This window comes from Humulus lupulus, chromosome 5, assembly GCF_963169125.1.
Source record: "Humulus lupulus chromosome 5, drHumLupu1.1, whole genome shotgun sequence".
Taxonomy (NCBI): domain Eukaryota; kingdom Viridiplantae; phylum Streptophyta; class Magnoliopsida; order Rosales; family Cannabaceae; genus Humulus; species Humulus lupulus.
Genome location: NC_084797.1, coordinates 12127929 through 12144710, shown reverse-complemented (window position 1 = coordinate 12144710; position 16782 = coordinate 12127929). Strand labels below are relative to the sequence as shown.

At 36.5% G+C, this 16782-nt stretch overlaps 2 protein-coding genes and 1 non-coding gene across 3 annotated transcripts; 1 reads left to right on the top strand and 2 right to left on the bottom strand.

Annotated features, from left to right (window-relative positions):
• Window positions 1-2280: 2280 nt before the first annotated feature.
• Window positions 2281-2351, bottom strand: TRNAG-CCC (transfer RNA glycine (anticodon CCC)). Its single transcript has one exon. It is a non-coding gene; the product is annotated as a tRNA-Gly (tRNA).
• Window positions 2352-4950: 2599 nt separating this feature from the next.
• LOC133834462 (succinate dehydrogenase assembly factor 2, mitochondrial-like) lies at window positions 4951-7283 on the top strand. Its single transcript, XM_062264080.1, has 5 exons — window positions 4951-5257; window positions 5363-5482; window positions 5612-5738; window positions 6809-6877; window positions 6962-7283. Exons 1-5 carry the CDS (start codon window positions 5133-5135, stop codon window positions 7106-7108), a joined length of 588 nt encoding a protein of 195 aa, XP_062120064.1. The 5' UTR covers window positions 4951-5132; the 3' UTR covers window positions 7109-7283.
• On the bottom strand, window positions 7254-9557 carry LOC133834461 (thylakoid lumenal 17.4 kDa protein, chloroplastic). Its single transcript, XM_062264079.1, has 4 exons — window positions 9373-9557; window positions 9119-9246; window positions 8747-8993; window positions 7254-7735 (listed from the first exon to the last, which is right to left on the bottom strand). The coding sequence occupies exons 1-4, from the start codon at window positions 9500-9502 to the stop codon at window positions 7512-7514; spliced, it is 729 nt and encodes a 242-aa protein (XP_062120063.1). The 5' UTR covers window positions 9503-9557; the 3' UTR covers window positions 7254-7511.
• Between the last annotated feature and the right edge of the window lie 7225 nt (window positions 9558-16782).

Sequence of the window (16782 nt, the reverse complement as noted above, 5' to 3'; positions counted from 1 at the left end):
GGTAGTTGAGCACTCACTTCACTATCATATCGAAGCCATAAAACTTTGTTATGGAGGCATTTGTTATGATATTGCCAGATTCTCCAACAGATGATGATCACTTTTTCCATTTCTTCTCCAGTTAACTTGCTTTGAAGTTCAAGAACCACTTCATAAAAATCCATGTTAGGGGAAAATGAGAGATTAAGCTGTTAAGGAAGGTTCCTGAAAAAAAAAGGCTTAAGAGGTTTGCACCCCAACTGTGCATGGTGCATGTGGTTTCCACTTGATTTGAACAAAACTGGAGAAAATAGCTCCAACTATGTACCATGCTTAGCAGTTGGAAGGAATTTAAAAAGGGTTTTTTTTTTATATAAATACATATTTTTTATTTTATACGATCCATTTTTTTCTTTCAATTTTACTAACTGAAGTTTTAAAAAATACAATTCTAAAGTTTAATTACAAAAATATTGTTTCATAAAAAAAAAACAACTAAAAATCAATCAAAAAACAATTCGACAGTAACTCACTACATCAACTTAAAATAAATTTAAAAAACAACACAAAGAAAATTATACATCAGAACAACTAAACATTAACAACAACAAAAAAAATCTAAAAATAACTAAAAAAAACTATTTGAAAACAACACAAATAAGAAAAAAAATGCAAATATGTAAAAATTTACCTAAAATAGTCAATGTTTACCGAGATTTTCGGAAACTACACTAATGAATATTAGATAAGACTAATGATATGGACTTTAGAAGGTAAAAACATGATTTTTACGTGGTTGGGGCGTTAATGAGCCTTAGTCCACGAGTCAGTTGTATTAGAGCTTAGAAAGTCTTTTACAATGGAGTTTCTCTCTATGTTTTGACAGAGTAATTGTATACAAGTCAAAGAGAGATCCTTTTCTCAGTGCTCTAACGCCTGTATTTATAGGCTCATAGGAGCACTGGATCTGGGTCGGGTATGACCCGGGCCCATCAAAGATGTGGAAACTCTTGACTTCTCTGGCAGAAGCCCAATATAAAAGATAAAAATACATAGGTCCAAGAATAATTAAGGCCCAATAGAGCGGCCCAAGAACTATATTTCGCCCGACAAAATGGTGCTTTTAGTCTGGGCACTTCGAGTTACAAGGCAGATTCAGGGGACAAGGCCAGTCAGAGTACTTGGCAGCGCAGGTCTAAAATAGCGGCGTGCAATCTCGAGGTGGCCTTTTCCGCAGGTGAAAAGTGGGGACAACCCCCACGCGTCGTGGGGTGGCTTCAGGGTCACGGATGCTTTTCCTTGCCAACCGAGAGGAATTGATCCGGGTTCGTTTACCTCTGTCCCTCTTCGTTTACCAGGGGCCCGGACCGTTTACCGGGCTCCGGGATCGTCTTTGCATGCACTCCGACCATAATCCCAGCTGACCATACATCGCCTGGGGCGACTATCCTGGATCACCTTCTCGGACACCATCCGGGTCCGGAACTACACTTGGGCCGTAGCCCTTGATTACTCCCGTACCAAGTGGCCCTGGACTGGGCCCATATCCGAACGCCCAACCCATGGGCCAGGAGCATCGTCCCGGGCCCACGACAGGAAATGGGAATAACAGTCAAAATGAAAAAAAAATTGTTAGAATGTAAAGAGATAATTTGTTTTTTGTTTTGTTTGGCAAAATCAAGTATTTATTTGTAAACTTTGGTCAAAAAATAATAAATTTACTACCTAGTTTTTTTTAGCAAAACATTACCACCTAGCTAGCATCACTATATGAAAGAAATAAATACACAAAACATATATGAGTCAACAAGAAAAGAATCAACAAGTTAAAATAAAAACAAGGTAAATACCATTTTATTCATTTGAAAAATTATTTGACTAAAATTGAGCTTAGAGAATTATTTTATTCTATTTTGTAAAACACCGAGTCTAAATTATCATTTAACAAAACAGAAGATTTAATTAGTAATTTTTACAAAACACAAAATCTAAAATAATATTTACCAAAATAAAAATAATATCATCGTTATAATTTGTTGTTTTAAAACAAACGAATCAACAAATTAAAATAAAAACAAGGTAAATACCATTTTATTCATTTGAAAAATTATTTGACTAAAATTGAGCTTAGAGAATTATTTTATTCTATTTTGTAAAACACCGAGTCTAAATTGTCATTTAACAAAACAGAAAATCTAATTAGTAATTTTTACAAAACACAAAATCTAAAATAATATTTACCAAAATAAAAATAATATCATCGTTATAATTTGTTGTTTTAAAACAAACGAAATGTTAAAATGCGCATCCAGGGAATCGAACCCTGGTCAGTACCGTGGGAGGGTACTATGATACCACTACACCAGATGCGCTTTTTGATTTATTCGTTTCAAAATATTTATATTATCTAAACAAAATTATTATAACATATTTTAATCATATTTTGGTGCTCGTACATATATAGTAAGCATAAAATTATGATCACTAGTAGGGAACTTTTCTCCTTTCATGTATTTTGATAATAATTCTACTGAAATTTGTGTCTTTATACCTTGTAGTTTATCTATGACCTCAGATACATTGATTGGGATCTACTTTATATATGCATACTTATGATTAAAAAGAGATTTTAATCCTACTGGATTTGAATGTTATAAACTAAAAGCAAACGAAAACAAGCTCATATTTTTATTTTGAATATAATATATATTTTTAAGTTTTGCTTGGATGTAAGATGCAAATTTAAGTTCAAGTTAGAGAAATATCCGATTTTGGTACTTAGGTAGGTACTAAAATGAGATATTTTCTATTTCATTTCTTCCTCTCTCCTCCTCCATTTGGTTCCCTCTTCTCAGCTCTCCACCGACGACACCTCCTCCACCCCCAACCAGCAATGCTTTTCCGCCCCCGCCCGCGATGGTGACGCACCTTAGCCCATTTGGTTCTTCTTCTTCTTCTTTCTGCGTATCTTGTTTTATTCTTGTTCTTTTTGTTGTTGTTGTTGTTGTTGTTGTTCTTCACATTCATATTTCATTTTGTTTTTATTTTCAAACCTAACTGTAACCGGTTATCATCATGATATGTTCAATATTTTTTGTTCAAATTTTGTTCTTTTTTCTTCATACATGTTTAAGTAATCAGGTATTATGGTGACTAATTTTTTTTATTCATATATGATTTTTTTTTTCTTAGATCTGGTTACATTAACAATTAATTTAGATTTTTTTTTTGTTTAGATCTAGTTTTATTTTCACAATGGTGATTGATTTTTTTTTTCAAACCTAGCTATCACTAATTACTATAACAATAAATTTAGATTTTTTTGTTTGGATATAAATAAGATATATATGTACCATGGATTTAGTATTTTTTCTTCTTTTTTTGAGATACATTTTTTTATTTTTAAATCTAGTTAAGTAACCATCACATTATTAAAAATATATAGTTATATATATATATATATAACTTAGATGACGGTAGCCAATTACCACCATGCCACTAAAAAGACTAAAAAAAATTGATAGACATAAGGGACTACTACAACATAGTTATATCATGTGCTGAATACTAAGGGCAAGATTGTCTTTTCCTTGGCTCACTTCTCTTAATTCTTATTTCTCATCAGCAAACTAATCATCTCTCGTAACAATAAAAATTAGCAAGAACATATACCCATAACAATGAGAAACTATATCGCTAAGTCCTATTCAGCTCGACTTGGATTCTTTTTGTTTTACACTTTCGTTTTAATTTTAGGTCTTGTTTTTGGTTTAATTTGGATCTATATGTTTAAATCTCCAGAATTATTTGGGTATTAAATCTTTGTGTGTTTTGTCTTTGATTTTCTAGTTGAGTGTGGAAAAGAGAGAAGGGATTGATATTTTCCTTCTTTTTTTTTTCCAATATAAAAACAGTTAAGCCGGAAAAGATGGGTCACTCAATTTTCTCACATTTCCTCAATCTCACTACCTATTCTTTTTTTTTTATTTTTAGCTCTTTGTATACATTTAAATATAGACTAATGATTTACACACTTAAATTGTATAATAAATAATTAATTTTAACCACATAATAAAGTGATGTAATCTTTACTTAAAACTATCTAAATATATTTGTTAGATTATTTTTTATGTATTTAATTATTTGTTTTAAATTATTATTTTTTTGCGTAATAATTTAAATTTTTGGCTAAAATTTATATAAATTAGAGATATTTGCAGCAAAAATACTAAATATTTTATGATAGTTGCATTTAAATATCAATTCTTTTATTTTGGTAGCAATAATACTAAATCTTTATTAATAATTGTGCTTAAGTACCAATTTTTTTCTTTTTGCGGCAAAAATAACAAATCTTTCTTAATAATTGCAGTTAAGTACCAATATGTTTAAAATAACTTTGTCTTTATAAATTAAAATTGATTTTATACATTATTTTAAAAAATAATTTAAAGGATACTTGCCACTATAATGCTAAAGATTTTGTATCACTGTTGTAAAAAAACAAAATAATTGGTACTTAAATTCAACTATTAACAAATATTTTGTATTTTTTATCATAAAAGAAATAATATTTTTGTCGCAAATATTCCTATAGATTACTTAGCATCTCATGAAGATGCAAATCTATTATGCATTGTTAAATAAAAGTTTCTTGAATGATGTACTAATAGCTATGCCAAATTTGGTACATAAGTAAAGTTGATCCAAATTTAGCTAATTCAAATTTGGATCCCAATAAATATTAACTTTTTTTGCTATTATATATATATATGATTTTATTATTATTGACATGTTGACTTTTTATTTATTTTTTTTATCATTATTTGTTTTTTTTATTGACATTAATTGTATGTATTTTACATTATTTTCACATCTATGTGTGGCAAAGAGAAGTTGTGCTAAATATGTTATTTACTAATTTTTTTTTAAAATATGTATTTAACATTATTTTAGCAGGATACTAGAGATGTGCTTTTTCGGTTAAGCAATGAGCAATGAGCATTGAGCCACGACTCACTTTAGATCTAATAATAAAGTTCTTTTAATCTTATTTGTCTTCTTCCCCAACAAATAAGCAAACTATTCTCTAACGTGCCACGGTTTACAGAAACTGAATCAACAAACAATAATAGCTTTTATTTGGGTCTGAAATGGGGAGTTTGAGAAGAGCATTAGTTTCAGTCGATCGTCTTCTCCAATCATCGGCCGCAATCCATCGCAGCTTCTCGGTCGCGGCGGCCAACTCTCTCGTTCCAGCGCCTGAATCCTTGTCTAGGTCGGTATTGCCATATTCTTTCGTTTGTTGTTCTGTGATTTGAAGTTGTTGAATTCATAATCGTGATAACACCTTCGTTTATGCATTTCCACGAACACTTGGCAGGCCTCGTTCAACCGTTGGTTATTGTGGGGTTTACCGCTTTTATTCAAACAATCACACCAATTTGCAGTCTTTGAATATTGATCTCTCCAACGAAGAGAGCAAGAAACGCCTCTGTAACAGGTTTCTTCTTTTTGTTCAGATATATGTTCTTTGTGATATTTGGTTTGTGGAACTTCAGTTTGGGAAATAACAAGCTAATTTTATTTTATTTTTCGTTTTTCTCGAAATGGGGTTTGGGAAAATGAATAGACTGGTATACAGGAGCAAACAGAGGGGATTTCTGGAATTGGATTTGGTTTTGGGCAAATGGGTAGAGGAGCATATCAACTCCATGGATGAAAATGGAATCAAAGCTCTCGTCCATGTCCTCGACCTGGTAAACTTTATTCCTTACTTTCTAATTCATGAATTGAATGCATTGTCAGAAGAATGTCTTTCATTTAGTCTGCTGCTTGAATTTGAATAGGTCAATTGGTTTGGGGTTGAGGCTTCTCACAAGTAAATTATAACCTTTTACATTATCTGATGTGAAAGAAAGTAGCGTGCTAGGTTTGTATGTTTATTAGTCTTCTTTGTCTCATGGATGCAACAATGTATTCTCAATCTACATATATCACAACAGCTTATGTCGTGCAACTGCCCATTTGGCTAGTTTGTAATCCATTATTTTATTTTCATTAAGCTTGACAGTAGAAGTTGAAAGATCTCAGTATATTCCATGCAGTTGAAGTTATGCTTCTTTTGGTAGTTTTAATTATTTAGTTTCCTTTGAGTTTCGGTTCGAACTCGGGTCCATTCAAGCTGCCTTTTGCCATAAAAGAGAAGTAGTTGATGTCACTTTCATGGTCGTTTGGATTTGGTTTTGGTATTATATGAAAGCAATTTAGTTGGGAAGGTTTATGCAAGTTGTTTTGCTTGCATGTAAGTTTTATTGAGTAGACTTGGCCTTTTGGTAGGAGGGTTTGGTTTAGTAGGAATGATAATCTAAAATCTAACTCATGTTTAGTAAATTTATTTTTGATGGCTTGGGGGACTGTGTTTCTAAGTGAGTCTCATTTCTTAGCTTTATTTGAGGGTAATCTTAACTCCTTTTAACATTTGAGTTTCATATTCGCTTAATCTAAACTTCCTCTAACTCTAATCCCACAAACTCAAACTTTATACCAAACACCCGATAGGGTTTTTATGACATGACTATGAAGCAAAGCTTGCCCATAGTCTATCCAAATTACTAACTAGAACCCTTCCTTTTCAGCTTTCTTGCCTCGTATAGTTGCTGTAATATACAAAATCATTTGAACTATCGTGGGACATTCAAGAGTTTAGGAGAGTAGGACTTCCTATTTTGTGAGCACTTTTGTCAAAAACAAGAGGTTTAAGAAATGAATTACTCAATCAACTTATTTGTATTGCCTTTCTAATTTTATTCTTCTCTCCTTTTTTTAGGAAAATCCAGATCTCTGGAAGTGGATAACTGGTCAAGAGCAACCTCCTGAGGCACTCCAAATTAATCCTGTAAGATTTGATCTAAAAATTATTCACGACTTTGTTCTTCTTTTTCCTTCTCTTGTTTTTCAATTCTCATACAATTTTGCTTAGGTCTTTACTGCTCTGCGCGACAAAGTCATGAACAACCTTAATACGCATTCTTCTCCCGAAACACGAGCAAAACCTGGACAACCATGGGTGAGAGGTTGGGATGACATCAAGAGAGCTCGGGACAGCCCTATTACTGGAAATCAGTAACTCTGTCATCCATGATTTATTAAAGTTAGACTATCCAATTTGCATGCAAGAGGTTCTTGTATATGTATCGTAGTTTCCTTATCTGTTTGCCTTTGTATAATTAAGTACAAGTTGAGTACAAATCCGAAATAAGTAGTTAAAGACATTAATAATAAATTGTAAATTTCATTCCTCTTGCTATTTTGTCACTCAAAATTCACAAAACAAAAAGGACACAAATTGACTTTACATATATAAGCGAACCAAACACAAATTGACTTTACATAATCAAAACTATTATTAAGAACATCATGAGCCTCACTCCCTCACTCACTCAGCCTTCTCTTTTTTCATTTGAATACTTAAAAAGAAGATACCTGGATACATATAGTGATGTTGTTTAGGGCAATGAAAAAAAGAATGGTCACCGGCATCCCAACTCAGCTCTTCCTTCCTCACTGATGCTGTCATTTCTACAAAGCTTCTGAAGATCAATGTACCCTATAATGGTGTCCTCAAATATTACACCTTCCAACTTTGCATCATCAAATGTTGAGCCTGATAATACTGAGTTCTTGAATGAAGCTCCTTGCAGATCAGCTTTCCCGAAATTAACCCGATCCAACACCGCATTCGTAAAATCAACACCTGCAAAAATATTTTGATTCAATTCAGCACCAAATTCTTTCATTTCTTGTGTTGATTTACATCTTCAAACTAATGCACATTATGGCACATGAAAAGAAATGTAGTACTCAAAAGTGAAACATGCTTGTATAGTTTTGAGGTATATTTCTTCAACTTGTTGGATATTGCAGCTTATTCAACATAATTTGCTCTCAGATCTCTTGCTTAATTTTCTTTGAAAGAGCTACAAGTAAATAGAAAAAGAACGCTATAAAGAAATTAAATTTTTTAAAGCTAGGCATTAACATGTTGAAAGGAATGCTATTTAATATTTTGATTAATTTCCAATCCCTATAACACAAATTCAAAACACTTTAGCTATCTTCAACTAGAAAATCTCTATAAATGCTTAGGACTGAGAGAACTACTACTAGATGTGTTGGAAAACTAGATCAAGTTTAAGCAAAAACAACATAGCAAAATACACAAATTTACATGCAAAACCCTTGATGGAAAAGAAAAAAACCACAGAACTCTATCAAAAAATTAGTACAAAAGATAAGAATGAATAGCACACTAAGTACAAACCACCAATTTTTGTTAAGTTACACCTGTAAAATAACCTTCATGGTCATTCAAGTGACTAAAATTACACAGAGCGACCATAAACGACTTTCATGGTCGCTCAAGCGACTATAAATTATATTGAGCTACAAGGTAAATTTGCTAGACTAATAACATGAAAAAAATGTGAAATTTAAGTTCACTTGTTGCAATTATTGAGTTGCAGCAACGACCTTAGGAATTATTTTATGTATAATTTTTTCACACACAAAAAAAAGTTAATTTTACAAAACACTAATCAATGAAGTCAGTTTGCCAATGTCAAACTTACATGTTATTTTTAACAAATTATGTGTTTTTTTTTTCATATTTAGCTTAAAGGAATTCAAATCACCATACCCTAGAATAGTTTTAGCATGATATTTTGTTGTGGGAGCAAAAGATCATGAAGAAACAAGGAATAGTTACCCTTGAAGCTAGCTCCTACTGCATAAGCCTTGGACATCACCACTTCAGTCATGTCTGCGCCATCGAATTTGGCATCGGACATGAGCGCAGCCGAAAGGGTTTTGCCTTTCAAGTTGGATTTGTCATTCGTAAAATCACAAAAGCGAAGATCAAGCGGCTTGTCATACACACCATTGGCCTGACCAATCGTGTTTCCAACAAAGGCTCGTTCGCATCGATTCGCCTCTGTCGACAATGGTGGCAATCTCTGCCATTCCAAATAACAAAATTCAACCCATCAGAACATTGATCCTCTAATAACTAATCATCATAATACTTTTCACAATAGTCTCGTTTTGATAGTTGAACAAAATGGAATGTGTTGTTCTAAACCTGGTTAGCAGCAACAACTGGGGAGGCAGTGCTCACTGCCCAAACAGCCAGAATCCCACAAGCCACATTCTTGAGTTGGTTCACATGAGACGAATTCTCCTTCACCTCCTCCGGACCATTTCTAGTAACTTCACAAATTAGCACAAAATTTCATCCATATTAGTAGCCAAGTACTAAGCCTTATAATATAAAATTCATATATGTTTTGAAAGGAAATGTTGCCGAGAGAGAAATTGATGAATTGAGAGGCTTACCAGAGCAAAAGACACGAGATGGTGAGTAGAAACGTTGCTGGGTGAGGCTGTAGTGGCGTTTCGCTGAGTTGAAACGGTCTCTGAAAATGTTTTGGGGAATTGGAATTGAACATGTTGCTGCCATTCCCATTTTTCTTTTCTTTTTGGTTTTTTCCTTTGCTTTCTCTCAGCTTTTCCTTTTCTGAGTTTCTTATCCGTTAGCTGTTGCTCGGGTAAGGACGTTGGGTCACATGACGTGGCATGACACGTCGGATTTCTTATTTACGGTAAGTTTGGATGGGGAGAATTAGTATCCTTATTCCGAGGAAGGAAAGGGTAATAGAATGTGATTACTCTTAACATTTAAAAAGCTGTGATATTTCTTTTTTTTTTAAAAATAATAATAATAAAAAGCTGTGATATTTCTGTATAAAAAAAAATAGCTGTGATATTCGTGTTAGATGAATGTTAAATTTTTGCGTAGTTCTATATGTAACTTTTTAATTTATCTAAATAAATTTTTAAAGATATTTATTTATTTACACATTTTTTAAAATTTTTATTTAGACAAAATTACTTATTTATAAGAAATTTTTTGAGAAAAAGCTCCTTTTACACCCTTGATTATACTAAAAAAAATTATACTTCTAAATGAGCATAATTTTTTATTTAAACAAAAGAAATTTAATGTCAAATTTTAATTTTTATTCTCTTAAACACAAATTAAACCCCCCCCCCAAAAAAAAAAAAAACAGACACAAATAAGTACGAATAAATATAAATCATACTAAAAATTTAAAAAAAAATTATCTCAGTTATAAATTATAATATGTTGAATTTTATATTTGTAAAAATTAATATATCTTAATATATAAAAAATGGGTTTAATTAAGATTTGTTCAACCTTCATATTTGTAAAAATTAATATATTTATATATATAAAAAATGTGTATCTTACATATTTTTGGTTTAATAATTTTTTTCGTTAACTTTAACATATTATACTTTTAAAATTAATTAAAAAATACTACATGTTTAATAATTATATTAATATCAATTTAAATATTATAAAATATCATTATTATAATAATATTTAATACATAATCCTTATTTTTTTAATCATTTATATATTTAAAAAAAAAACAAGTTACTCTTCTTTTTTTTACTTAATTTAACTTACATAAATATATATATATATTCATATTAAATAATAACAAACTGTTGACTCATTTTTTTCGTCAACTTGCGCAGAGCAATGAATGAATAATTGTTTTGTGTGTAAAATCCGGAGCGAAATCTCTACTATGAATAGTGAACCAAAGAGAGAGAAATACAATGTGTTAATAAATGGAGGAGACAGAGATTTATAGTGGTTCAGCCCCAAAAAGATGACATATGTCCACTTAGTATTATTGATGATGAACTTTGAACCCTCAAGAAAAAGTACACTGAGTTTGATCTTGTTCTTGGGGAAGTTCCTGCAATGGAGAATGAGAGCTCTCTTGAAGATGAATAGTTACTGACTTAATGAGCCAGCTAGCCAAATCTTGCTCGATCCCCCCTTTTGCATCTTGATCTGCACCATTTATAACTTGTTTCCCGGTCAGGCTAATTTTTGGGTACATTTGGATGATGGCATGTTTCTGTCTCACCAAAAATGGCAATTCGACGTGTCTAGTTCATGAAGGGGTTGAAGGCACACTCTGGTGCGGAAGGAGCCTCGGGTGGTGAGGGCCACCGGCAAGCGGCGAGTGCCCCTGGTGACCGGCGAGGGCCTCTGGGACCAACTAGGACTCCTGGCGGCTAGCTGAGGCTTATGGTGTGCACTCGATGCACTCTGGTGTGGGATCGACGAGTGGCGATGGGCGGTCGACCATAGTGGATGACGACGGGCCTCACGTAGATGAGTGGAGATAGGTCCTGGCGGGTGACCAACAACGGGCTTTGGCATGGCCATTGGCAAATGGATCCCGGTAGGTGACTAACGACTGGCCTTGGTGGGTGACCAGCGATGGGGCTTGGCGGGGTGAAGACTGGCCATGGCAGGGTCATTGGCGAGTGTCCTCGATGACGGGCCAAGTGGGATTGGTGAGGGCAATGGGCCTCAGAGAGGATGGAGAAGGCGCTCGTCACTTGGGCCGAGAGGTACAGTGAGGGAGATGGGCCTCAGCGAGGCTAGCGGGGTAGCTTGCCGTTTAGGCTGAGTGGGACCAACGAAGGGCGACACGCCTCAGTGTCTCAGCCAGTAACATTCGTCCTTAGCCAATAAGGTGGTAAATAATAATTAAAACATTTTTAATTAAAGTAAATAATCACCATTATTTCAATTATAGAAATTACAAAATTAAAATCATTTTAATTCAGTTTCTGATTTTTAATTAAATGAATAATTAAAATTATATTTATGGTAACAACACCCTAGGTGTGTAACAAGGAGCAGCGGCAGCAGGTGGTCCGGTGTGGGGCTCGGCTGGGCGCATTGGAGGCTCGTGGCAGGGGCGCGCAGGTGCGCTGGGGTGCACGGCAGGGGCGCAGGGAGCCTGGCGCAAGAGCGCTGTGGCTGGGCGTGCGGCTAGAGCGCAGGCAGCAACTCGAGCTCAGGGTCGGGGTCACAACAGAATTTTATACCTAGAATTTTTATAGAAAAATTTACAAAAATCCTATGCCCCAAATTGGCTTACATATTTCATCTAGAAATTTTAAGAACAATTCTTAAACCCAAAAGCATCATAATAAACAAACCTTAAGAATCTATCATCATGAAAATAAACATCTATCCATTCAAACATATATCACATATAATATAAAAATGCATATAACCCCACACAACAATTAATAATATGTATAAATTAATGACATGCTCTTGTACCAATTGTTGGAAAACCATTTAGAGCACGCAGCGAAAACTTTGCGTGGTGGACCCATTTTTGTTATATGAATGACAGAACAACAACAATAAAAAAAAATTCATTGAACATATAAACAGTTTATATGACCAAGAAAACAATCCAGAAGCATTATCATACAATACTATTATTCATGCAACAAATATATATACATATATAGAAATATAATATATTTATATACAACATATAAACACACAAAAATCAAGAACATAAACTTTTACCTCTTGAAGCCTATCAAGTGTCCTTGAGTCTTTTCGTATTATTAACGATCTTCCTATCAAAAGATTTGAGCACTCAAACTACAATATTCCGGAGTGTTCTCTACACCTCAAGATGTGTGTGGGCACATAGAGAACATGAGTTTGTATTTTAAGAATCACAAGTTGTTATACCCAAAAAATGGAGAATGCATTCTAGAAGAGCTAAGTGGAGTGGTCCTAGGAGACCCCAAGGAGGATGTGGTCTTAGGAGACCCCAAGGAGGATGTGGTCCTAAGAGACCCCAAGGGTATGTAGGAGGCAAGCCTCCCAAGATTTCCTAAGTGTTGGCTCGAACGTGTCCAAGGTAAGTAGCAAAGGAGGAGGAGTCTCATGCAAGAGGAATGAGACTTAGATTTTGATAAGGAGAGCTATACAATGTTCGATCGGACATGTTTGGGGGATGCTAAAGGAAGTTGCCTCAATGTTGTCCAAGGTGAGGTTGCCTCAATGTTGTCCAAGGTGAGGTTGTCTCAATGTTGTCCAAGGTGGGGTGCCAAGGAGGTTGCCTCGGACCACCTTGGTCCGAGGAGAAGCAAGGAGATTGGTTCAAGGAGGAACATGGCATGCTAGAGGAGAGTGCCATGTTAGAGGAGAGAAGTGCATGTCCTACCACCATGCACGTTCAACCCACCAAAAATATGTCCTACCACCATGCATATCCTACCACCATGCATGTTCAACCAGCACTTGCATGGGTAGTGGGTTGGAGGTGGACCAACTAGCTAGAGGAGACTAAGTCAGACACAACTCCAACAACATACGCGGGAATCTCTCATTCTTCCCACAAATGGGGGGTTTGTTACATTTCGAATTTTGAATGTTTAAATGTATTAAATGTAATAAATATAATAAAATATCCCTATCATAAGGGGATATCAGTTGAGGATCCCAGGTCTATAAATAGAGAGTTTATGGGATGAGAAAGGGGCTTCCTGCTGCTTCTTCTTTCTAGAGAGATAAAATTGGGTCTGTCTGTTCTAGAGAGAGAAAGTGCTGAAATTAGAGAGAATTCTTGTATTTTTGCAATCTGTACTGAAGAAACTCAGTTGGCATAGTCCATCTGATCTTGAGTATAGATTTATAAATCACAACTCTAAGTGGATTAGGCTATTACCGACAATCGGGGCTGAACCACTATAAAAATCTCCTGTGTTCTTTACTTTTCTTGTTTATACCGTTTGTTGTCGTTTTGATTTCTCTTGAAGGCTTGTCGTTATTGACGTGCTCACGTCGTTGGCTAAAAACGCAGTCAACATTTTGGTGCTTTCATTGAGAGCCTGAAGAGAAGAACAGACGGTCCCTGAAGCAAGATGGCGCCTAAGAACACCACTGCTGCTTCCAAGAGGACAAACTCCTCTAAAGAACCTGCTAGATCTGAAGGTCCTAGCCCACAATATCATGAGAATGAGCCTAGGGTCATGCTTGAGGACGTGACTCCAGGAGTTGAAGAGCTCCAAGAGACCATGGGGGCCTTCCAGGAGGAGATGGCACAATTTCACGCTAGGCAAGAGGCGTTTGCTGAAGAGATGGCCAGGCAGAGAGCTGCCTTAGAGCAGCAAAAACGCGATATGGAGGCCAGAAGTGAGGAGCTCAGACAACAACAAGAGGAGGTCAACCGGAAACATCGTGAAGCAGCGCTTGCTTTGGAGGCAGCTACCAAGTTGGCCCAGGCCAATGCCCAAGCTGCAGCACGAGGGGCAACCACTCCAGGAGCAAGGACCACAGAAGCTGGTGGTAGGAGTAATGATAGACCAAGGAGGGGTGGTAGTAACCCACCTAGTGAGGGAGATGGAGTTCGATCGCACACTACCTCAACCCAAGGGGAGCACTCTAGAACCCCCTCCAGAAGTCACCGATCGGGCAGTAAAAAGACTCCACCTGGGCAGGAGCAAAATAAAGCTCCTAGAGAGAAGAGGACCTCTCAGTTCAAAGATGGGCATGGTGGGGATGAGGCTGATAGTCATCCCACCATCCAGTCAAGGGAAAAGGAGGACCACAACCCACGAAGGGGAGAAAACTGCCCAGAGCGCACCAAGAAGCCTCCATTGCACCCCGACCAGCAGCGTAGCAGGAGAGAGGAAGTCCCACGTAGTAAGCCCGCTGGGAAATCGAAGAGTACGGTGTTTGATCGGGTAGGAGAGCATGCTTCTCAGAAGGATCTAAGGGACGTTATCACCAACAAGAGGAGGATCGTCCCGGTCGAAGGGCAAAATCTGGACCGTCCTACCAGTCAAGTAGAAATACTTGACGGTGGCGTGCCAGATGGTAGTGCCCGACCAGGCGGTCAAAACCTTGGAACCTCATCAGTTGCACCAGCTATCCAAGCCCAGCTTGACATGCTAGCAGCTGCAGTGCAAGGTTTGTCGAAGCGACCTTCCGAGATAGATCCGATAGACTACCGGAGTGGCAGCCCGTTCTCTGCTCGAATAAGAGCAGCCCAACCACCAGCAAAATACAAAGCATCGGTACTGCCAATTTATACCGAAAAGGCAGACCCGATAAGACATGTTGGAAAGTTTGAGGACCAGATGGAAATACTCGGGGTGAGTGATGACTATCGGTGTAGAGTCTTCCCCACCACCTTGACGGACACTGCCCAAGAGTGGTATTGGAGGTTTAAACCAAACTCCATTACCTCTTGGGAGTCATTCAGGAAGGAGTTTTGTAGACAATTTAGCACTGCCCGGACTCCACCAGTTTATGCCAACGACTTGGCAGATATCAAACAAAGAAAAGATGAGTCTCTAAAGAGCTATATACAGAGGTTCATGAGAGAAGCCAATAGAGCAACTGCTGTAGGAGACGAGGGGAAGATGGTTGCCATATCTGCTGGGATAATTTATCGGAGTCCTCTATGGGACAGCATCCATCGCCATCCAATCTCAACACTTCAACAATTTCTTGACCGGGCGGAAAAATATATGAATTTGGATGATGCGATAGAGAAGGGGGAGAATGGCATAAACAACCCAAGCAGACCAAGTGACTCTCCTAGTGATGGTGGAAAGAAACGTAGAAGTAATGGGTCTGACCACCATGAAGAAAAGAAGGCAAAGGTGGATTCAAGTGAGAAGCCAACCAAGTATGAGCCTCAATTCACCAACTACACCACTCTCTCAACCAGTAGAGCAGAGATATATCTTGCTAGTCAAGAGGAGGTTCCTTACAAGAAGCCTCCACCCATCAGGAGAGAGATGAGGAAGAGAGACATGAACAAGTATTGTCGCTTCCATGAAGATTATGGTCACGACACAAATGAATGCAACCACCTCAAGGACGAGATAGAATTTCTTCTCCGGTCGGGCAAGTTGAAGAAGTACCGAGCAGAGACACCCCAAGGAGAAGGAGGTAGAAGCAACTCCGAATTCAAGCGACAAAAATCTCCACCCTTGCAGCCTGGACCTGTGGACTTCACCGTAGACACTATATGTGGAGGTCCACTCTTAGTTGAGGAGAGCAACGAAGCAAGATGAGGAGTATGCTGAAGAGGAGTGCTAGGAGCAGGAATCACTGGAGTGGCGTGCACATAGAGCATCGAAGGAGATATTATTTTTAAATACCGCTTTCAGAGTGGTAGCTTGATTTCGAGTTTTTTGGACTTGTTGTTTAAGTTTGGTGTATGAACTGGTTATTTGCTAACCAATCATTTTATTTTGAACAATTTTGGTTGTTTAAGACTCGTTGTTAGACAAGTTTTGTCATTTTAATTTACGAGTAATAAAAGAGACTACGCGCAGCGTGGTCGATTCTTGCTACAAATATGCATGTGTGTTAATTATCCGAGCAGTGTTCAACTGGTCGATATGTTCAAGCAGTGTTCAACTGCTTGAGTATTTTCCATATATTCTATGTGTTTCACGAGTAGTTAACTGCTCGAACAGATTCAGTCAGGTAGCAAGTGACTAAGGATCTTTCAACCTCCAACCACCTGGGGGGCACATGGGGTATGCTGGTATATAACTTAACACAGGCAATAAGAGCACGAGGTAATATATTCGTTTTTAGGCTGACTTGTAAATTTTCGAAGTCCAAAAAGGCCATTAAGCTAACTTGCTTGGCAAAGCTTAAGTAACTTGGAATTTTTTTAAAAATCTCAAGTTAGGAGCAGATATTCGTGTGACCATAAACATCATGCTCATAAAATGTTAGAGCAATAAGAGTGTGAGAAAGTATACTTAGCATGGACTTATGAAATGTCTAAAATTTCTAAGTTAGAAAACTAAGTACTCATGCGAAAATGTAAGGCATACACCAGAGTGACTTTA